Source organism: Lichenostomus cassidix, chromosome Z (genome assembly GCF_008360975.1).
Source record: "Lichenostomus cassidix isolate B80296 chromosome Z, HeHo_3.0, whole genome shotgun sequence".
Lineage (NCBI taxonomy): Eukaryota > Metazoa > Chordata > Aves > Passeriformes > Meliphagidae > Lichenostomus > Lichenostomus cassidix.
Window position 1 is genome coordinate 47661369 of NC_139511.1, and position 24091 is coordinate 47685459.

General features: G+C 42.1%; 1 protein-coding gene across 1 annotated transcript in view; it reads right to left on the minus strand.

The window, feature by feature from the left end:
• The window catches only part of RCL1 (RNA terminal phosphate cyclase like 1), a 34437-nt gene extending 15322 nt beyond the window's left edge, over positions 1-19115 (minus strand). Inside the window, exons 1-7 of the mRNA XM_085042160.1 lie at positions 18945-19115; positions 16259-16330; positions 15238-15413; positions 8635-8709; positions 7187-7311; positions 4314-4439; positions 2621-2777 (exon numbers count right to left, since the gene is read on the minus strand). Coding sequence (XP_084898286.1) covers positions 2621-2777; positions 4314-4439; positions 7187-7311; positions 8635-8709; positions 15238-15413; positions 16259-16330; positions 18945-19080 — 867 coding nt within the window. The 5' untranslated portion in view covers positions 19081-19115. The remainder of the gene's footprint in view (positions 1-2620; positions 2778-4313; positions 4440-7186; positions 7312-8634; positions 8710-15237; positions 15414-16258; positions 16331-18944) is intronic.
• Positions 19116-24091: the final 4976 nt, after the last annotated feature.

A 24091-nucleotide genomic window follows, 5' to 3' on the forward strand; every position in this document is an offset into this window, starting at 1 on the left:
GCAGATTTGTGGGTGACCCCAACATCTAAAGCCCTTTTACAGAGAATTATCTCCGCTGCTCTCAGGGCACCCTTTTCTGGTCAACCTGCCCTGGGTCCTGCAGTGTAGTACCTACATGCAAAAACAAAGATGGTGAAACAATCTCGTAAAGAGAAGATCAAAACATGGGAAAATAAATTCTCCCTTGAGTCCTGTATTCAACAATAGGTGGTGTAAAAAGACATGGGACTTAAAGACTGCCCGTTCAGAGCAATCTACTATTGCTTTCTCAAATTTTTAGTTTCTCTAAACAACTAAACTAGGCAAAGAAACATTAAAAAATTAGTATATTAAAACTAAACAAACACTGTGCACTTTGCAACATGTTTTTATATTCTCTCTGGGTTCAAACCAAACTGACCTAACAAAAAACAAATAAACAAACAACAAACAAAAAACCCACAAAAAAAACAAACCTCCAAAAACCAAACACCCAAAAAAGTCCACTGCAAAACAAGAAACAAACTAACCCACCCCCCCCCAAAAAAAAAAAAAGAGAAAAAAAGCTTATCTTTCAAAATTCAGGCTAGCACTCTATGACCATGTGTGTCACACATAAATTCAAGCGCGTTTTTTGAAAACTACATAACAAAACCCATCATATATTGCCTATGATGGAGGGAGAAGGGAATTCACTAAGTCATGACTAAGCACTTCAGTGGGTAAAGTAGCACAATAGCCAAAAATGCTAGCAAACTACAACTTTTCCACAGTGAGAGCTGCTGCAGTGAAGGACAAGTAGTCTGTACATTGCTCAGCATTTGTCAGTCACTCTTGGACAGAAGTCACCCATACATAAAGGAGTCTTCCAGGAGCACAGCAGTACCATAGCAAGCCACAACTAACAACCTCACTTACAATCTGATCTTCAAAGACACTGAAACCTGACAGCACATTAATTTATCATTCACGGACTTGCCTGACCCTGCTTCCTCCTCAAACATTTTCTCCTGTTGTCCTGAAATTCTCACAGTCCTTTGCAGAATTTGACTCATCATATTCAAATGGCTGCAGTACACTAAAGCAGAAAGTTACCTGCTTTAGGCCTTTCCAGCTCTCTCCATTTCATAACTCCTCTGATGTCTAACTCTGCGCTAAGCATATTATCTGGACAAATTCCCTCACTAGTTTTAATCTGTCAAGCGTTGAATGGTTTTCAAAGGACAAAAAAACCTATTTCTGCTGATAAAAGTATGTAGAAACTTGATTTTTATGTCTCTAGACATTTGACTACCTGAAGATGTTTTCTAAGACATTTACACAAAGCAACAAATGTACCAAAAGGTTTTTACAATTCACCCCTAAAATAAAAATAACTACATAACACTACATAATTGCAGAAACAGACAGATGTTTCAGTCACTTGCTGTGATTAGATTCGCCACACATGCTGGACTTCCAAATATACGGAGTCTAGATTGTACCCAAAAATCCAGGAAGAACATTTTGTTCCTGGCATATCTATGAGATAAGAAACCTGGGCTAGAAAAGTCTTTTAGCAACATGTTGCATATACTGAATAAACAGAGACAAAATATTAATGGAAGATTGGAAGTTGATAATTCAAACAGACGAAGGATTTGCAGCAGGGAAAGGAGCAAATACTGTGGGCACAGATGAACAATCTACTACAGGTGTGGATGTGATTTGAGGTTGAGGGGCATTTTTATAACTGACTACATTCCCTAATACAGAATCTCAATAATGACAGTTTTAACACTTTGCAAATTCATATCAGGTTACTACAGAAACCTGAGTAACTACTTGGTTTTTTTAAACAATGAGCATAATTTGTACATGACTGCCTCCTAAAGGCCAAATGTGTTTTATCAATACTAAAACCCAGTAATTTTAACGTTTGTGGAGATACAAAACAAAGCAGCTGGAAGGTTCTCTATTAAATCAGAAACTCATCAGGGAGCTATTTGCCAAATCATTTTTAAGACTGAAAGCTGCCCATCCACTAAAATTCTTGCCACAAATGAAAACCATTTTAATAAAGGAAAAAATACCATGCTGAGGAAAACTGTGATACTCTTAAGATTCTTAAGTAAACAACATCCTAGGTCCTCTCCAACAACCCATTCCGCCAATTCTTCATACAACCAACAATTCTCAGCACATTTCACTTTGTCATCACCATCACAAAGCGGTCAACATGGAGGCCTGCTGCTCCCTCCTATGTTCTTCCACTGCTAATGTCCCATTCCAACCACCAGTTTAGAAGCATTGACTATATTACCCATCCAACTTATTTAAAAAAAAAGAAGTAACAGCCCATGTGAAGCTAACTGAACTCTGCTGCAGACAGAAAGCAACAAAAAACCTATTTGCCACTCCTGCAATTCATAGTAACACGTCTCACACATTGGAAATAACATGCCCCAGTAAGTCATTACACTGTTAAAGGCATCATTCAAAACCACCCTTTACCTGAAATAAAAAGACAATGGCAGCATCAGATAATTTCTTTCTTCAGATCTGAGCCTTTCTGAGGGTGCTCCCAAACCATCTGTCCCTTTACCAATTTTATCACCTCCTTCCCTTACACCTATGCACACAAAACACATTGGCCACTTACTCTGTAGACCTCCTCAAGCAGCAGCTTAGCACAATTCTGGCCCAGCTCCTCAGGAAGCACAGCTGCTCCCTGGCCCTGAGGGTTTGAGGCTAGCTCAGCACTGAGAATAGTGCCATTGATGGTTTCTGCAGTGAGGCACATGCCAAAACCTGGTGATCTGAAAGAAAGGGGGAAAGTGCATTTGATTAAAGGACAAAACTGGAGTAATGAGCCAAGAACTTCAAAGTCATAAACAGCTCCTCATATAGGATGACAAATGTCCTGTTTGATATATTAGATTTACTCTGGAAACAGAAAATTAACAACAGTATTTAGAAGTCAAATCCACTACCATTTGCCACAAAACCCTCTATGCTAGCTTTCCCTGGGCCAAACTCTTTAAACAGGAATAATGAAAAAGAAACTAAAAAGCCATCCAAACTGCACAAACACTATTTTTTTCTAGTAGAGAAGGAGATCTTTCACATTTATTTGTGTTTAATGAACATTTCAAAGGTATCTGGTGTTTCTTCTCTGCAACATTCAAAAACAAAACTACCCTTCTTTGGGGCTTCACCTCTTTGCCCTGGAAGCCTCAATATTTAGCAAGATTAGACCAATTAGTTAGTATCAGGGATACTGCTATCATACTGGATTCATACATAAGATGAATGTCACAACACAGTAGCACAAGAAATCCAGCCAGCCAGCTTAAAAGGGATTCAATTCCCCTTCCCATGGTATTGTTTGTCCCTCTGCATGAGCTACATGTAGTAAACATAATGTTGCACGAATTAATTTGATTTTTAAAATTTTATAGACAGTTAAAAAAAATTGGGACCCCAAAACCACAGAGCTCCTAGAAATATTTTTGCAATTCTGATCCTGTTAACAGCCTGGAGCCATTAAAGTTACAAAGCTGGGATATTAAATATGATGAAGGATTGGAAAAGACAAAAAATACTTCAAAATTGTTTACAAACTTCTAGTTTGTAAACTTTTGAATGTAACAAATTTTAAGGTAATATATCAAAAAGCAGAAACTGTGAAAGAAAACACACATGCCTGCATTTGAGCATACAGACAGAAGACAAACAAATGAGTTATCCAGAATCTTTCAGCCTCAAGTAAGAGTGACTAGAGGAAAACAGAGATGACAGATACCAGCAAAATTGTCTAAATTGCATCCACCACTTCTGTGTTCTGCTGGTAAACAAAATCTGTGGAAGTACAGTAAATTAATTTTCCAGTCCTTGCTGGTAAGAGGACATTTCTTCAGCCATTCAGCAGAAGACAACCATACTGCTCTAACAGTTCCTTAAAACATTTTGGTCCCATCCTTAATAATACCATTACCATCAGAAGGTGTACAGTCAACTTTAAATGTTGGTTTCCTCAACATACCATGGCACCTTTGATCTTAACCTCACTTCAAAGAAACAGACTTAAAAATGAAGGGAGGTCAAATTACCTTTAGTGGCAGTAATAATGTATTGCATTCCTTATTAAAGAAAAGACACTTCTATCCCTGTTACATAAGTAAAACAAATGTGCCTAGTGAATCATCCATTTTTTCCTTCTGAGAAATATTTATTTCAAATTAACAAAATAAAGGTTTTTATCTAAAACTCAGTAAAACTATAGATCAGAACACCCTAGCAGATGAACAAATGCAGAATTACACATTTGTTCCCAGTACATTCTGGATACTCACTTTCCAGAGCTGGCCCCCTTCATATGATCTGTGTAGATATAGATGTCTGGGAGGAATTTATTCAGGATGCCCCTTGCAGATTCTACCATTCTGTTTGCCATCTGTGGTGACACCCGGACAGAGTATCTACATTTCTGAGCTAAGAAATCCATTGTGGTCACAAGAGAAATTGAAAACAGACTGACAAAAGTGAAGAGGCCCCATTGCATTATTTCAGGAAACACAGGTTTTATACATCTATTCATGGGCACTTGTCCATGTTCCTTATGCACATGCATATGCATAAGTGCTTTCTACAGTCTTTTCATTGATATCCCTTGAAGCGAAGTACACAGAACATGTTCTGAAGAACAGATTATGGCTAGGTAAACATCTACCTTGAAAATGCCCTTCATCAAATTTAAAGTGCTGCTCTGTCATCATATACTTTCTTATAATGGAGGAAGTCCCATGTGCTCCGTTCTTCACGTGTTGCTAAAATGTGATCCTAAGTGAAGTTTCTGTGAATTAGCAGCAAAAAATCCTGCCTTTCTGTTTCTGTCAGGGAGAAACTGGGAAGATTAATAAGAAATTAAAGACAAATGTTTCAAGAAAAAAAAGTTTTAAAGATTCTAAGAAAAATATCTTTGCCATCTCCAACTATTTTGCAGTGCTCTGAGGCTATCAAGTTCAGTCATTCTCTAGTCACTCAGCATCTGAAGGCTCCAGGAAAGAAGAAATTACTACCTTCCTGCTCACCCCAACCCACCTCCTCACAGTTCACAAGAGATGAACTGCCTTTCTGCCCTTGTACTCGGGTGCTGCTTCAGAGAAACTCCCAACAGACCTTCACACGTGCAAAGCACATTATGTTTTAAATTCCATCCCAACTATATTGCAGACTCATGCTCTGCACATTTAACCACTCATCTGCACACACATTCTCAGCAATGCAGAGAAATACACTCTCAAAAATCCCAGTTGGCAGAAAGGAGTTTCCTTTTCTACAAATGTCACCATTGAGCCACTAGCAGAGTAAAAAAAACCCAGGTTCAAAAATGGCATCCAGAAGAAGAAACTTCTATTATTTAATTCCATCTTATATAGACTTTTCAAAGGTCACCCGGATTGGTCAGTTCGAAGCCTCCCCCTAGACCTGACTGGCCAGGCCTGAACTGTCCACATCTGAGAAACTGTTTTTAATAACATCCAAACTTTATCTTTGTTTATACAACACAGGAAAAATTCTCATGGGAAAGACCTGTGCTAGCCACATACAAATTTCTACAGCATCTCTTGTGGTCTAGGCAAACCAAAAGCTTTAACACCTTAGGGACAAAACCATTAAAACATAATCAGAAAACTGATTGTTCTGCACAGTTGATGCACTTGGTATTTCAGATTACTGTAAAAGGTTGTTGAAATAGAATCTCCCCAGCTGCGAGGAAGATTTGCTCAGATGAATCTTGAAGAGTCAAAAGCATACCTAGAACAGACCTAAGGACTTACCCTTCCAAAAGTTTTGTTTTCTATTGTCTTGAAGGACCAGTTAATAGCTAAACTAAAATGACACTGACCTTCATCAGGCTAAAAGGCAAACCTGTATCCCTGACAAAAGGCCCAGGAAAGCCAACAGCTAAGAATTCAATCAGATACATCAATCAAAACCAGTCAAAGTGGCCCACAATGGTGCTGCCCATTAACATCAATTTAGAACAATGGCAGTGAAGTCATGAGCATTTCCTCCTCCACACAGAAACATACAGAACTATTTACTCCAGAGGGGAATGGAGGCATAAGAAAATTACTTTCTTCATCAATAGACCATGGCACCCACCAGCAAAAGCACAATGAGCTGCCTTGTTTTTGTTTTACAGCTTATGCATCCAGTAAAACTGCTCTTGCTTGGCAATACTGCACTTATCCAAATGCTGCAATTGGACAAGGTAGTCAAAACATCCAGCTCTCACACACAGTTGAGATGGTATGCCACAAAGTAAAAAAAATAAACAGGCCGCAAATCTACACCTCTGGCAGAAAACTTGACCTCATTCCTGCCTTCCTTTTGAGTAATCAATGTCAGATCATGTTTGGGACTCTCAATCACAAATTAAACTGCATGTTGGCCACTGCTTAAGACAGTTTCCTGTAAAGGATTTCTTTCTACCTACAAGGCAGCCTTCTTCCTACAATGACAGCAGATTCATGACAGATACCATACAAAAGCCACAAGAGAAAAATAAAACAAAAAATAAACAAATAATCCAAAACCCTAAATAGATGTGCAGTTGTTTGAAAAAGTGAGGAGTTCACAATACTATTTGGTGCCCTTATCTCTGTGTGAAAGTAAAATCTTCTCCACTTCCATCTGCAACGCTACCACCAAATATGAAGAGCCAAAGAACTTTCTTTCAAAACACACCAAAAAGCTTAGTGCGTGCAACAAGGTGTAAACTGAACTGAGATTTAAGCTCCCATTTAACTTTTGCTAGACTGCTTAACTGCCAAGATGTCACCTATTCAATGCATAACTAAATTACATTTTTCACTACTGGATTTACACACAAGGTAAGATTTATCATAGTGCTGCTACATTATGTGATGGAAGGTATTTTAATTTTTTCTTGCTACTGAAAAGATTTTAAATGGTGCTGTTCAGTTTTAAATTTATTAACTTGCCTACAGATGCTTTCTAAACAGCAACATTTTGAACACAGCAGTTTTGAGACATGGTCCTGAAATCTAGTTGTACGACCCCTCAGTGCAATGTTACCCTGTGTTACCTAGATACATGCTCAGCAAGATGGGTGCACTTCTGTGACTTCCAAGTTAGGGGACTTCTTTGTAAAGCTAACTCGTTTAAAAGCAGAAAAACAGATAAACAAAAAGGATACGCAGTTCCTCTGATGCGCTTGATTTTTCCAGGGTCTGTGAACTGAACTGGCTGCAAAACCTTTCTCACTGGGCAAGAAAACAGTATCTCTCCACCCCCTTTGGGAGGCATTCCTCTTCGGTTGATCTAGAAAGCATAACGGAGGAAAAAAAGCAGGTTAGTGAATAGTACAAAGAATGTATGTACACACCCCAAAATAACATTTTTATTTCACACAGAATAAAATGTTTTAAGTAGGGGCATTTTGTGAACACAGGCAAGAAAAAGACATCCTAAAGGCAGAAATGTATTTCACACCAGAACTAAAAGCAGACATTGATTTCTTTTTTTCCACTACTCTCAAGTATAACAAGGTGTGATTTCTCAATAAGAAATAGTAAATAACCAAAAAAAAGCCATCTTTTCCAAAACAGCTTTGGCTTAATACCAGTCTCTAGCCGCAAATTTGCACCTTGCTGCTAAAGAGACTAGAAGTATTTGACTGGAGCTCAGTTGGTCAGAGCATGGTGCTTACAATGTCAGCATCGTGGCTTTGATCCCATCCAGGCCATTCACTTAAGAGGTGGACTTGATGATCCATATGCGTCCCTTCCAACTCAGAATATTCTGTGAATCCGTGTGTGAGGGACTAGAATGAACCCATTCCCACTCGCAGGTCTGTCTATCCTGACCCAGTCCCACCACGCCATGCTAACATCCACAAGGATGGAGGTGGGACATGGGCCAGTGAGTGTGTCTAGGTAAGGGAGCCCACAGCCATATGGGGAGGGCAGTGGGCAGCTGGAGGCCAGTCCTGCTGCAGGGTCACAGGAGCAGAGGCTGACAGTGCCAGGACAATGATGAGGGCACTGGGGCTGTGGGCAGGGTGAGCTGAACCACCCAGGGGGTGAGGCTTTGCAGATCAAGGCACCAGCAGGCACCAGAAGTGCAGCCAGGCCTTCACACATTTCTCTAACCTAAAAAAACCCCAACGCTGTTTTGTATCCAGATTTACTGGGCCTTGGAAGACTGTAGTCTTTAAGAAAAGCTTCTTTCCTGTATTTTCCAAACTGAAAGCAAACCTCAATTACCTAAACACAGATCCAACTCTCCTACAGGTGAAGAAGATTAAAGATTCTATTTTTACTCCCTAGCCCCAAGTATGGCACAGAATGAACAAGTAGAAATAAAAAGATAATAAATGAACTGAAAAGCAACAAAAAGAAAAAAGGTTTCTCAGTCTTCTTTGCAGACTAAGAAAAGTCACTACTTTCTCTTAACCCTCTCTATCACTGTGTGGCTCGTATGCCATTTAAAACATGTCAAGAAAAAGGTAATATTTTAGAAACGTGTAGCCACAACTAATTATCTGTTAGAGACAAAAACCCACAGCAAGCACACGGGCCTGTGAAGTACTGCAGAAGTATCATTTCAACACATGCTAGAAAAGAAAGGAAAAAACTGTCTTACCTTGATTTCCAGACTTTCACCATCAATTCCAAACTTCTTCAGAAGGGGTAGAGCTGTTGCTTTAAGGACGTCAACCTATGGAACACAGAATTCAAGAAGCAGACTCTTTATTGGAAGTTATGTTAGTCAGTAATTTAAAAACCACTCCATTATGAAGTGACTAATAAAGACAAGTCTTCTTCATAGGAGGTATTTTATGGGAAGATACGGGAATGTAGCACAGAGAGCTTCAACTACTTAGACTACCACAGCACATCACTACTAAAAACCAATTCCTAGAACCAATTACTGGTAGATGGAATTTCCTATTCTGGCTTTCTTCTTCAGCTTGATTTTGAATTCCATTACGGTTCGGCTAAACAACTTACTTGTTTCTCTGAACATTGAAACATTTCTCTGAACATTTCTCTCTTATTGAGAAAATAATATTCTTCTGTCATTACTAAAAAATTCCTACAGCTTAATAAATGACTCCAAGAACTTCTGCATTTTTTCCATCACCACTGCAAGACCAGACCCTGGATTTGGCAGGAAGATCATTCTCCTACCAACAACTTCTTTTCACCTGTTTCTAAGAGACAGAAGCCCATAGGTAGTTTCTATTGAAGCACTTAAAAGAATCTGAAGTGGGCAACACATCATCAGTGTACTCCCTTTTAAGCCAGGTGCTCACCAGGTCCAGGCCTGAACAGAATTATCCTTGCCATTGCTCTTCCTGATTGCTGACCTAAGACTACAGTGACTGCCCTCTTCTTCCCTGTTCTGGAACTTCAGTAGCATTGCCAAAAGTGATAATTATTTAGCAGTGCAACAGCACAGGAAGTCACCCAAAACAACCCGCTGCGGAGGTACAGGATCAGGACAGCATGACCAAAGAAAAACTAAATGCAGATGAAGGAAACAGGCATGAGGCAGGCAGCATTTGCAGAGGCAGACAAAAAGCACCCTCTCTCTCATGCCTTCAGCCAGAATCCACAATTCTTGAGCTTCCTATTCTCTGCTTTGCAGAGAGTGCCAGCCACTGACAAAGTAGTAGCACATTACCTCACCCACAAATCTGTGAACATTCTGTTACAGGTATCTGAGGAGCTATGAGTGTATCTTGCAGTTCTCATTCTTCAAATCCTCCTGGACAACATACTTCCTTTCTTACAGAGAGGCATTTGGTGTCGTTTGTAACACTAGTATCAATATTTGAATGTCTTCATTAAAAAAACCAAACCTGTAAGCCAATGCTTAACTTTTCATACCTATGAAGTTTATGTTTACAGCAAGGCTACCTCGATTTGGCCCTTCACTAGTATTCCTTAACTATATAAATTTGACTTTTGGAGCAAAGCCTTTACTAACATGCATGTGCACAAATATGCGAATACCACTGGCAGAACTTTCAACAGGCTGATCTGGTTCACATTAAAATTACACAACATTTCTCCCTCCTTCTTATGAAACAAAATATACCAGTTAAAAAGGAAAGCTTTACAGTGTAGGCTAAGAATTCCAAAAGCTTAAAGACTTGTCATAGTTTTCAGTCCTCAGATAAATTCCAGGCATAATACTTACAGGTACCAGACAAACAATGAAAGACTGACTGCTCCAATTTTGTAGCCTAAACAGAGAAGGCAATCAGCAATATTTGCAGAACGGGAAAAGACTGTTCTGCCTTGCAGACAAAGTGGGAGGTTGGGCGGGATGAGAAGTATTTCACTGAAAATCACAAAACAGCAGCTGAACTGAGATGTAAACACATTTTTCTAGCCTTTTGCCTAGCCTTGAGCTCCCCTTGGAGGCCAGTTATTCCATTTTCTGAACAGACAACATAACACCAAGTTACACTAAAGCAAAGGCATTATAAAACTGAGGGTATACATCACCACAAATGACGTGTTAAGTCCCATAGATAATTGCTTTTTCACAAAGTCATGTAAATGCAAATCACTTCCCTTTAAAGAAATACACTAGCTAAGAAAAAGGAGAAAAACAACTTTTAGAATCCCTTATCCAGTGCAAAGATATAAAAATAAAAAACAACAGAAAACCCAAACATACTCTACAGCATATGGCTACCTAAGGAAGGGAAAAGCATCAGTTGGCCTGCATATCCATTAGCATTGCACAGATCATTTAGCCCCGCCACATATAGTGCTGTATTTTGTGGAAAAGGGCCTAAATGGGAGACGGGGGAAGAGAAAAAACTGAGTTTAACATGGAAAAAAGGAAAGTGTGTGCGGGAGAGAAAGCTCAGTAGGTAAAACTTCCTTGTTTTCTACAGACAACTGCTGAATTTTGATTAATATTGAAGATAACTGCTCCTAAGCTAAAATTTCCTAAGTTAGTCTCACGTCAGCATGGCAATCATTTGAACTTACAGCCCCATGGCATAGCTGTAAAAAAATTCAACATTTGGAAACACAAACATTAAGAATGGTTATTCTATGACACGTTACTGCAGCTGTATCTAAACGTCAGAATAACAATAGGTAGAGAAGGAAAATAGGAGCTATCATTTGTGTGTCACCTCAATTCCCATCAAAATGGCACTTTACAAAAACACCCCCTGCATAGGTAATCATACAGAAAATTTTAAAACTGCCTCAACCCAGTCCCACATGGTTGGTCCCACAAGCTACCAGGGTCAGATCTCACCAATGACCACACAGGAAAACATAATGCAAGTGTCAGCTGCCAATGCATAGCTCAGGCTGTATTCCAAAGGCTTATCTCTTCCTGACAGTGCGAGCAAAGTAGCATTCCTCTCACCCATTTAGCATGTATCACTCACACAGTAATAATACTGTGCAATATTATCACAGAATCATAGAATGTTATAGGGTTGGAAGGGACCTTAAAGATCATCTAGCCCACCTGCCCCTGCCATTGGCAGGGACACCTCCCACTAGACCAGGGCGCCATCCAACCTGGCTTTGAACACTCCAGGGTTGCGGCATCCATGACATCTCTGGGCAATCTGTTCCTGTGTCTAATAATATACCAAATAATATGTATCATATTATCAGTAATAACAGCACCACAGTCCCCGCTGGAAAAAGTGTGTGTTATTCAGTGGCCACAGTACTCTTTAGGACTGAAGTCAGTTATCAAAGAGCCTTCCACTGCTCCCCACTGGAGGACTATTAACATATGTAAACAAACACAGAAGTAAACACACACACTCTTATACTCCAGGAATGCAGCCTTACTGAATGCAGCTGAAGTCTTTTATTCCACAAGATGTCCTTTAGAAACACCATTCCTTTCACCTGGACCTCTTCTACTTTCCCCACAGCAGGAGATCCACAATATTCCCTTATGTCCTCCTGACAAGGGGGTCTCTGGTAAAAAGCAACCTCAAACCACACAGCAATCACATCCCACAAATACTTATGAGGCTGTGCAAAAACCAGGATCTCAGTGTTGAGAGTGGATTTCACAAAGCCCAGTGAGTCAGTGTGTTGGTTTGAAAACAAACCAGTGGGAGATCATAAGTCCAGATTGAAATTAAAAATAAGTGAAATAATACAAGGAAAAGCACTGACAAAGTCAGATACAACCTAACACCCTGTTAGGGTGGTGGTAGCAGTCCAACTGAAGTAGTTCAGTTCAAGCGGTGATCCTGTGAAGGTTTAGTCTCCAGCTGAAGATCCAGTGGTAGCTCTCGTCCTCTGGGAACCCAGTAGACAGGGCTAGCTCAGGCAGTTCCAAGGCCAGGTTATATCCAGGTGGGAACACCTGGTTCCTCCCTCCTGGGCAGAGCATCCCACAATGGGATGGGATAAGTCCATGAGTCACACGGTGGGTCCCTGATGGCCCATTGCCTGTCATCCAGAGTGGGTCATTAGCAGGTGATAGCAGCTAACGGCCCACAGCTGGTGGTAATAGAATACTTAATTACATCTATATTGCAACCTAGGACAGTCAGCCAACCTGTTCACTGCTACCCTGAGAGAAAGGTCACACTCCTCTGGCACACACATTCCTGCTACTTGCCTCATGGATGCTTCCCACTGGCTACAGTTCTTCATAAACTGCTCCAGTGTGGGTCTCCCATGGGCTCACAAGTCCTGCCAGCAAAGCTCCTCCAGCATGGGCTCTTCTCTCCACAGGGCTGCAGGTCCCGCCAGGACCCTGCTCTAGTGCAGGCTTCCCCTGGGTTCACAGCCATTCAGGCATCCACCTGCTCCAGCGTGGGGTCCTGCACAGGCTGCAGGTGGATATATGCTCTTCAAGGACTGCAGGACAGCTGCCTCACACCATGGGCTGCAGGGGAATCTCTGCTCCAGCACATGGAACATCTCCCCTTTTTCACTGACCCTGGTGTCTGCAGCGCTGTTTCTCTCACATATTCTCACTCTTCTCTCCAGCTGCAGGTTATTCCACAGTTCCATTCCCTCGTGCTTCCTCCTTTAATCTACCCCAGCAGTACTACCACAGTCACTGAAGGGCTCAGCCTTGACCAGCAGTGGGTCTGTCTTGGAGCCAGTGGACATGGCTTTTTTTGGATCAGGGGGAAGCTTCTGTCAACTTCCTGCAGAAGCCACCGCTGGCCACAAAACCTGGCCATGCAAGTCAACCCACTAAGTTGAATAGAGAGGTTCTTACACGAAGAGCAGCAGGGTAAACACCTAAACTCACACTCATTTTAAACTCCCACATTATATTCACATTGGTTTGCTTTTCCATCTTCTCTTTGGAAAGCCAGCAAGCACATATGGATGAACAAATTTAAACGCCCCTTTTTGGGCAAGCACAGGTAACAATTGTTCAGCCAGTTTATAAACACCCTCTGTCTACTGAAAAATAAAAGTCCAAATCAATTTAAAACCAAGTTTCCATCTACTTAAGCATACAAAGCAATTAGAGTAGCACTTAAATTTGTGTTTTTAGTCCCAGCAACCAGCAGAGCCATATGCCATACAAAACAACTTGTAAAAGTCCTTAAAGTACCTTATTGTTGTGCAACAGGATTGTTTATTCAGGCAAGTTAAACAGACATAAACCAGGTTTAAACCAATTTTAGGAGATGGTATTCATTTATAACCACTTAAAAATTAACAAGTATGAGCTGGGTCACAGTAACTGAAGTTGTTACTGTTGTCACTAGCAACTACTGGGTAGTTGCTACTATATGAACTTACGATGTAACTCTTCACATGCCTTTTATTTACATTTAGTGTCAGGAGCCTGAAGACACCTGATGATTACTAAGGCACTTGTCTGAGCTTTGGCAAGTGCAAGCACCCTTTAAGCACAAACCGGCCTTCATTCTTGCACCCATTCGAACTAAGGTAGTTTAATCTCAGCCTGATGTGACTGATGCCAAAAAGGGGATAATTTCCAGAATCAAGACTCACTTGTTTAGATGAGAGTCCAAACTTACTTGAAAGCAACGTGAACACTGGAATAGTCTTCATCTCCAGATTATACAAGAATTTCTCCATTGTGATTAAACAGTCAACAAAAACAAACAAAAAACCCCCAACCTCCTCTGATTCTTACTACATACTAGTTACATTAAGTACTTTTAATCACAATTACTAAAAGGGTAGAAAAAAATGCTTCCTCTTTTTTTGTTATAGTGCTGTGTACAACCCACTTTGATTCATGTGGATGTCTCACAGAGACACAAGTGAGAGAGTGAGTTTTTTAAATGACAAGAGAAGCACAGCTCAAAAGTCATAAAAAGTCACTAGCAGGACTCGGAGGCTCAAGTAGTATTTGCAGTTCTACTTCACACACATTTGTATTTATTTGAACTGGCCAAGTTTTCAAGTGACAATGTATCCCTTAATCTTCTCAGAGGAAAACAGGCAGTGTCCAATCAGCATTTAAAAAGTAAACAATAATGCTGCTCTCTAAAAGCAAAGCTTTATGTATGGATTCTTTTGAGAAAAATAATAAAGAGCATAACCACTAAAATCATTACTTCAGCATGCTCATCCCATGTCTCCTACAATTCACTTTTGTAACAGCACTGGTATGAAACAAAGGACTGCAGATCAGCAGTAACAGAAATCAAGGCAAGCATTTCACAGCCATTTGACCTACCACACCTTCTGGCGTGTTTCTGAAGAAGCACAGAGTTACTACATACTTCTGCTACTGTATTTTCTTAATTGCCATGTGACTTTTGCTTCTAATAGAAAGAAGGCTTGAAAGCAGCTGTGGTATGACTATGTAGAATCCAACAGAAGAGAGAGATTCCTTCCCTTTCGCACTCAATTTCAAACAGTTTCCTCTTTATATAGTAAATACATATTTGGGGTAAGAGAAATAATCTGTTGAAATTCTAAGAGAAGAGGAGAACCAAACCTGTGGCAGGGCCTCACACTGCATTTTAAAATGAGTTTTCAGGGGAGATGACAGAAGCAGTACAGAACTGAAAGTCAACATGGGGATTACAAACTGAAGTTTAGAGCACGGTACAGTTTAGCAGGTGTTTCTTTGATTCAAAGAGTTTGCTAATGCAGCAACAATGGATACTTCTGTATGATGTAGGATGTGAGAGATAATAAAAATGCAACATGTTTTAGACACTTTTTCCTAATCTTTTTAATTTTAAGAGGAAAAAATATCCTCCTCTGATACTTAAACTTCATTACTTACCGAAGGATCTACTTGGTCATTTGTTACTCCCCTCAAGACGATCTTCAGTGGATGCTTCATGAAAGGTGCCAAGCAGAGCAGACTTTCCAAATAGTAGCCAATACCACGACTGGGGCTGCAGTCATGCTCCAGCGAGCCTCCGTAGAGAAGACCAGGCTGATAATACAAGCTAGTACCTGGGGAAGAGGCCAGGGGAGCAAACCAAATGAGAGCACTGTAACAACACTGGCCATTACTACAGCATAAAATAAATAGCAACATTGTATGTGGGCAAATCTGAGGCAGAAGACTACATGGAAGATGGTAGCACTTCTAGCATACTATTTACATGTCTGCAGCTAATAAATGTGCCAACGCTCATGAGTGTCTGTCTGTCCTGCACATAATTTTCCTCCTTTCTCTTCCCATCAAAACCAAGGATCTCTTAGCAATCTCCAAAATGCTGATATCAACAATTATTATCCTCCACAGAACCTTCATGAGTTCATCATGTTATTGGCGTCTTGGCATATCTGATGTTAACTCATTTGCTTTACTGACCAACTGAAAATCATTAAAATTCTTTAAAAAAAAAGAAGAAAATAACTCAGACCAGTGAGGTTTTCATGTGGGATGCTTTTTGCTCTAATCAAGCCATTTTCTAAGCATGAATAAGTAAGCAGTCTGGCTCAGAAGTCTGCCTCTGTAGAGGTAAACCTTCTTTTTCTTCTACAAAAATTAATTCCGGTTCAGAGGAACCTTTCCCCACTATGAAATCCTGCATAGCTAACAAAATACTAATTTTAATTCTAGGGCAATAGTTTCCTTAGCTCTCTGCATTATGGCAGAGCACTGATCTTCTTGCTTGTGATTGATTATTACAAAACTTGTCAACTTGGTTATTTCTGATCTTCTCAGTCAATCACATCTGAATATCTGCCTCTAACAAACACCTATCACTAAGACAAAACTTTGATTCCACTCCAGAAACCGATAAATCCTGGAGATCAAAACGGACAAAGCAGAAAAAACCAGATCTCACCTGTTTGGTTTATTTCAATCCTTGAGCCATTGGTCACTTTGTCAATGAGGCGAATAAAACTTGCTTCAAAATCTAAGGAGTAGAGCACAGACAGAATTATGAAGTTTCTTAAAAGTTCAACATCTTACTTGTACTTTTACCCTTTCCTGCCTTCCATGACAGTAAGGCTCCTCACACTTCAAGTTGGGGTATAATGCTACCACAGAGAAAAGGCAATTCACTGTAAAGACAGAGACATTAATGTGAGCCTCCATGCTTACAGGCATCTCAAATCAATCCAGGTGCCCTCAGATGTGGCAGCTGGATTAATCACACTCCTCTTCCTGGTACACAGCACATGATACACATGGACATTTCTGATCACAGTGGCTTGGGATCACTTTTGCCCAGGATAAAACCTTTGACAATTTACATTTTGCTCAGTGCAAAGCAAAAGATACAAATGATAGCAAACAGGATGCCATATATTGAAGCATGACAAGCTAATAGCAGCTTCACATTATTCTCTGTATAAGTGTTAGCTTAAAAGAAGGGGATGTTTAGATGTGAAGAGCCATTGCTGCACAGCTGTTCCAGAAACATAACTAGTTATTGCAGACTCTCAGATATTCCATTTCCAAAACAGTCACGGCCATTCTCAGGGCTAAAGAAACACAAGTCTTCGCACTGCTTCTTTTCTCGCTTACTGTGTTCACTCTACTGTAACAGTTCATGTGGAACTAATTCCTCAGTTTCTCTCAATTGTGCAGATTCTCACTCAGAGACAACGGAAAGGACAAGCAAATTTAACCCAAAACACAACAAAAAAATCCCAACCAACCAAAATCAAAAAGGAAACAACAAAAAAAAAGCTAATAAAAGCCATCCCAGGAGGAATATGCTAGTATTCTAGTACTTAGGTATCCCAACATGGTAGACTCCACATCAAGGAAGATAGGTGAACATATACAGAATTCAAAACCCAGGTAGTTTTAAGAGCCAACAGCATCTGCATAACTGTTTGTACGTTGCAGAACTCCCTTAGCAATAACCCTGTGTTACTTCTTACACAGTAACCAGATTTTTCTTTCTATATGTGACTCTAGGATGTACCAGATATTTAAACTACAAAGCTACCTGCAGAATTTAGTTTGTCAGTATTTGCATAACATGATTGATGCCTCAGTCACATAATACTGTTTTTGCTCTGTTACGACAATATCTAAACTTTGTGACAGCTTATGTGTTTATGAAGTTTGTATGACAGCACTGGGGCATGTTCCAGTGCAAGACTGCATTTTTGTGAGTACACATTTCACTCTTGGAGAACACCTGTAGAAGAGTTCGCAAATATTCCAGTCATGAAAAGCAAAAAGAATTGCATGTTGAATTACAAACACAAATCAGGATTTGTTATTGTTTCTCTGTTACAGTCATAGTTTACACTCTAACCCAAGCTTTAAAAATGCAATTAAAACACTTTTTAAAAAAACACAGCAATATCTACAAACTTCACCACCACCAAACGCTCCACAATAAATATGTTGGGTCATAGTAAATGTTAAGTCAAGTACACAAGAATGCTTTGGCAGTTTCTAAGTAGAATTTTTAGCTACAAACTGAAGTCTTCTCAGGAAGCAAAGTAGCAAAGTACCATCTACCCCTGAAGTAGTATCTACTTCAGAACAGGGGTCCTTGTCCAAAAAATAACTGAACACCACAATAATGTTTCTTCCTCAAACTCTATCCTACTGTTTTCTTACTTCAGTTTATGATGGAATTCACCCCAGGATGCCAAAGGCCTTGTACAAGAATGAAGAGGGTGCTCCCTAAGAAAGGTTTCCCTGAAACAAGTCCGCAGAAATGAGAATGGATTTCACCTCTTTCATCTTTACTGTTTTGGCAAACCCTGATAAAAAAAATCAAAGCACAGTGTGTGACTCGTGAAAACTGCATAAATACGAGCTCCCACTAACACACGGAGCAGCGATGCTGGGGCACGAGGCAGAGACGAGGGCCCGAGAGGCAGGGCATTAATTCTGCCATCCCGACTGGAAGCCGCCGTCTCGGGACGAGAGCCAGCGGCGGGCTGTCAGCGCGGCTCACGCACACCCAGCGCCGCTCGGAGCCCCGCCTGGCCGCGCCCGCACCGCCTCCCGCCGGGCGCCGAGCGAACGGCGCTGTCCCGGGGCGGAAAGGCACACGGGCAGCGCCAGCCCGGTCCAGCGGGGCAGCTCGGCAGGGCAGCACCAGCCCCGGCCGCCCGCACCGGCCCTGGACGGTCAGTGCGGAGAAAAGCCGTGACCCCGCGTAAGGCAGGGCTGCCGAGCCGAGCCGAACCAGCGGGACGGGGATGGCACTGCCCGTCTCCCCCGCCCCGCCGGGCAGCGAGAGAGGCTGACGGTACAGACCGGCCGGTGTGTGACAGCGCCCATGCTCCGGCCTCCTTCACCGCCCCGCGCCGCTCCCATACCTCCTCCTCCTCCTCCCAAAGCCCCGCGCCCCACGTGTGACAGCTCCACCCGAGACGGGTGTGTGCAGCGCCCAGGGAAGAGCCCCTTCACGGGGACACACCGGCACGCAGCTGGGTGCCCGAGATGGAGCCCGGGCTCTCCCAGCTCCCGCAGCGGGGCTGCCCCTCCCCGGGGCAGCACAGCTCCGTCGCCCCCCGTCCTCCCGCCCCGCGGCCGCCGGTGCCGCCGCTCACCGCGGAGGCCGGGGTCCTCCTCCTTGGCGCGGATCTTGCGGATCTTCAGCGGGCGCCCGCTGAGCGTGGCCAGCACCAGGCGCTGCCGCAGGAAGTTGCAGCCCGTGTAGCTGAGGCAGTGCGCTTCGCCCGCCATCCCGCTGCCCACGTGGTTGGGAACAGGAAGCGCTGGGACAGCGGCGGGGCAAAGGGCACGGGGCGGGCGGGCGCTCGGAGGGTCGCACCGCCCCGTGCTCTGCATCCGCCGGGATCGCGGCGCGGCCGTGGTGGGAAGGGCCTGGCCGAGTTTGCCGCGGCAGGGGTGGCAGCCTCTGCCTTTTGCTGTGCCCTCCCGACCTGCGTGTTTTCACTTGAAACTTAAGGAGTGTAGGAGTGTCGGGAGAAGTGCCTGCGCGAAGCCCCGCTCGGCGCGCTGCTCCCCCGGGCCGCGCTGGCTCTCCCTCCGCGGGCGGGTAAGCACTGCCCGGAGCGCAGCGTGGTGCTGGCACCAGCGTGCTGTCCCCATATTGAAATGAGCAAGTTTCTAGAAACACGTTCCTCTGGCAGTACTTTTCGGTAATTTTTTTATCCCTGGCTGCCCTAAGGAAACCGCGCGGATGAATGAGTCCGGCTCGCGGTCCTTGGGACAGCCTGCTTGCTTAATGATAGTCACAGTCCTGCTGTCCTTCAGGAGGACACCTGCTAAAAGCTTTCAGTCTATATTTTAAGAGAAATGTGGATTACAGTGGAGGTGTGACAACGTCAATTGTTAGGCTACATTTACGTGCACAGGTAGTTTCTTGGAATGGAATAGTCCAGTTGGAAGGGATGTACAAGAATCGTTTAGCCCAACTGCCTGAGCACTTCGGGGCTGACCAAAATACAAAGCAGGTTGTTGGGGGCACTGTCCAAATGCCCCTTACACACTGGCAGGCTCAGGGCATCATCCAGCTTGACCACCTCTCTGTAAAGAAATGCTTCCTAGTGGAGAGTGTGAAGCTCCCCTGGCACAGCTTTGAACCATTCCCACACATCCTCTCACTGGATCCCAGGATGAAGAGATCAGCACCTCCCTGTCCCCTTGCCCTCCTCAGGAAGCTGTGGAGAGCAAGGAGGATGCCCTTCAGCCTCCTTTGCTGCAAACTAGACAAGCCCAAAGCCCTTAGCAGCTCCCCACAGGCCATGGTGTCCAGTCCTCCCACCAGCTGTCTTGCCCTTCTCCAGACACACTCAAGGACCTTCACATCCCTGTGAAATGGTGCATTTCACCTGCATGCAGCACTCAGAGGGAGGCTCTGCCCTCCCGCTGGATGTGGAGGGACAGTCACCTCTTTGGACGGCTGGTGATGCCGAGTTTGGTGCCCCCAGGGTGGGTTTGCTGCCCTCCTGGCTGCCAGGGCACGCTGCTGGCTGCCACAGAGCTGCTGCTGACCAGCACTGCCAGAGACCTCTCTGCAACCCCAGAGCTGCCCCTCTGGCCGTTTGGACTTGTGTCTGGCATTTCTCTATCCCCGGTGCAGCATCTGGCATTTCAACTTGCTGTTTTCACGTCACTGGTGATTGCCCAGTGCTCCATTGTATTGAGAGCCCTCTCTCTGCAAGGACTCTTGCAAGAGTCTTGAGAGTCAACAGCATCTTCCAGTTTGGTACAGCAAGAGTCAGACTACTTCCCTTACAAATGACAACAATGCTTTTTAAAAATAAATTGTTTTCCAGAGACTAAAACTTCTTTTTCTAAAAAAATCCACAGTAGGTACACTTTTCAGAAACTGGAGGAACTAAAACCACCTTTTATTAGCTGCTTGCTGACCTAACTTTTTTGATCAGCATGCATAAGGATTTTTGCTGTGTTGATAAAACAGTCTGCAAGCTTTGTATGACAGAATAAGAGACTTATTTGGTTTGGAAGGGACCTTTAAGAATTATCTAGTCAACCCTCCTGCTATGGGCAAGGACACCTTCCACTGAACCAGCGTGCTCAAAGCCCTGTCCAACCTGGCCTTCAACACTGACAGGTAGGTTGCCATTGGGCACCCACAGCTTCTGTAGGCAACTCATGCCAGTGCCTCACCACCTTCTTGATAGAAAAATTCTTCTTTATGTCCAATTTAAATCTACCCTCTTTCAGTTTAAAACTCTTGCCCTTTGTCCTGCCATTACTTGGTAAAAATTCTCCCTCTGTGTCTCTGAGAAGCCCCTTTAAATACTGAAAGGCTGCAATGAGCTCTCACCAAGGCCCTCTCTTCTCCAGGCTGAACAATCTCAGCTCTTTCAGCCTTTCCTCAAGGAGAAGTTATTCCAGCCCACCAATCATTTTTGTGGCCCACATCTAGACTGGCTAAATCAGGTCCATGTCACAGAACCACAGAGTCAGAATCACTGAACTGATTAGGTTGGGAAAGACCTTTCAGATCATCAAGTCCAACCTGAGACCAAACCGCACCTTTTCAACCAGACCATGGCACTGAGCGCCACATCTAGTCTTTTCTTAAACATCTCCAGGGACAGTGACACCACCACCTCCCTGGGCAGCACATTCCAATGCCCAATCACCCTTTGCATGAAGAAATTCCTCCTAATGTCCAACCTAAACCTCCCCTGGCACAACTTAAGACTGTGTCCTCTTGTCTTTCCTGTACTGAGGACACCAGTACTGGATGCAGAAATCCAAGTGGGGTCTCACAAGCGTGGAGTAGAAGAGGGCAATCATATTCCTTGACCAGCTGGACACACTGCTCTTTATGCTTAAGTCAAATTTTTCACATACCAGTATCCCAGATTTCTTCTTCACTTAATCCATTTACCATCCAGCCTGTACAGATGCTGTAGGTTTCCCAGACTCGGATGCTAAGGCAAAAAATCAAAACCAGAAAAATTATACATCTTAATCAAAAGACCAGATCTGTGCAGAAACAAAGCCTAAGAAATTTTCTTAAAGAAAGCAGGTTAAGAAATTTATGGAAAATGGGGATCAAAAAATGACCGCAGTTAAAAAGCATTAGTTCCCATATGTGATGCGCAAGATTTCTGAGATATGCAAAAATACCTAGAGCTATTCATTATTCATGTACAGATGGACCTATCAGTCTTTTTAGACAAAGAGTTTTGTCATGTTTTTGTGGAATCAAAGAAATGTAGCTTTCTGTGTGTAAGAAATTAGTTGCAGCGCTGGTCTAGGATATACCAGAAAAGAAGGTGGGCCTTGGGCAGCTGAAATTCTTTTGTGTAATGCACTGCGCAGAACTAAGAGAAAACTGTAAGTGTGAGGAAGGTAAAGAACATACATATCTTCTCAGAGCTAATACATCTATGTCCAAACTTCTCTGCACAAAAAATCTTATAACTTTCTCAATAAGTTGCTGGTTTGTTTTCCTCCTTACAATCAATTAAATTCAGTTAAGTGTCTGCAAAATTCTTTTGGGTTTCAGAGTTTGGAGGGTATTTTGGAATTCCGGAGCAAACAGTGCTAAACTTCATGGTTAATGGAGAAGAAGTCTGACACTTACTATTTCCTTTCTTACAATTTTGTCTCCTTTAATTTCCTTCAATCACTGGCCTTTTAGACATAATAGCACAAGAGTAGTTAAATAAGAGTTTGCTGTGAGGTTGGGGATATGGGATGTGATAGAGGATGAACACTCCCACTGAAATCAAGAGTGTCTTCTTCAGTGAAGACAGCTGTGTAAAAGGCTTTCAGGTGCTGCTGCTGGAACTATCTATGTCTTTCACTGCATTGTCTGAACTCTGTATCAGATTTGCATTGAAAAATTCTAGTCAAGTAAGTATAGTTCAAATGAGCTGTCTGCTCTGGTTCATTTCTCTTGCTGTGTGTACTCCTCTGTTCTCCCACACATATATTTTTAGTTCTGTCCATCCTGTCTTTCTGTGACTTCCCATTATTTGCTATCATCTGTTAACAATTTGCAAGTATTTGCTTTATGTCAAGGCATGGGAAAACAAAAGTGGGAAAACAAATTTGGGAAAACAGTCTTCCTCAAAAATTATTCTATTGGCAGCCAGAATTTTCTCATGTAACTGAAATAAAATACTTCTGTAAAAAACACTGGTAGATAGACTAGAAAACACTACTCTGCGGGTATAATGTAAGTATCCCTGTAATGACAGCTCTATGTGTCATAAAACTACCCTAATATAGAAGAGGGATTTTCTTTCCTTGGGAACACTAGTAGCTTATTGTCCTAGGAGTTCAAGGATTTCTGGAGTCAGGAAAAAGATTTTTCTCAACTGCCTAGAGGTGGCACAGGGAGACTGAATAGCAGGTCATAAGTGTATACATGTCGTGATCTGGACAGTTGTTACAATTTCATCTCAAAATGTAAAGCTGTTACTGGTTTACCTTTAATACTCAGGGAAAATGTTAATTTTCATTTAATCAATGGTTGGAGAACATGATAATGTCCTGATATTTTAATAACTTGAGATAAATAATACAGAAGAGATCATTACAGAAATTTCCAAGAGAGCTCTGATTTTTGCTAATATATGAGGGCTCCAAGTATCCAAAGAGATAATTCTTTTTTTCTGGATTTCTGTTAGTTTACTTATCTCCCAAGAGTTTTCACACAGTCTTAGAAACACAGCTATGTAACTTCTCTTTTACTTGAACTAAATGTCTTTTCCTATTTATGTGTATTTTGAAGAATGTCTAAAAAATCTGTGATGAATGCTTTTTATAGGGCTACATTTATGCACTCCAAATACATCTCAAAAGAACCACTGAGACAACAGAAATGTTTTTCAAATGATTAAAATTCTGTATTTGATTATTATCAACTTGTGCCTGCAATAAAGTATTGCATTGCTCATAACAGGACATAAGCCTTGTACTGAGTTTCCAAGGCATCAGAACAGAAGCTTGTCAGCTTTGCACTGTCTGAACATTCTTTGATCTGCTTGCAGCTTTGCTTTGCATCCTTTAATTGTGAGAGCACTTTTTACAGGTTTTCTATGGCTAATTTGTTTTTCTTTTATCAATTGTTTCTTTTCTTGAATGCAGACCTGGAGCTGGACAGAACTGGTTTAGCAAAAAAGACAAAGCAACTATCTAATATATGTGGGAGGTACAGTGTGTAGTAAGTTCAGACGTAATGTAGAGCTACAGACTAGTGAAGAAAAAGAGGGGTGTAAAATTGTGTTAGCTAACTTGC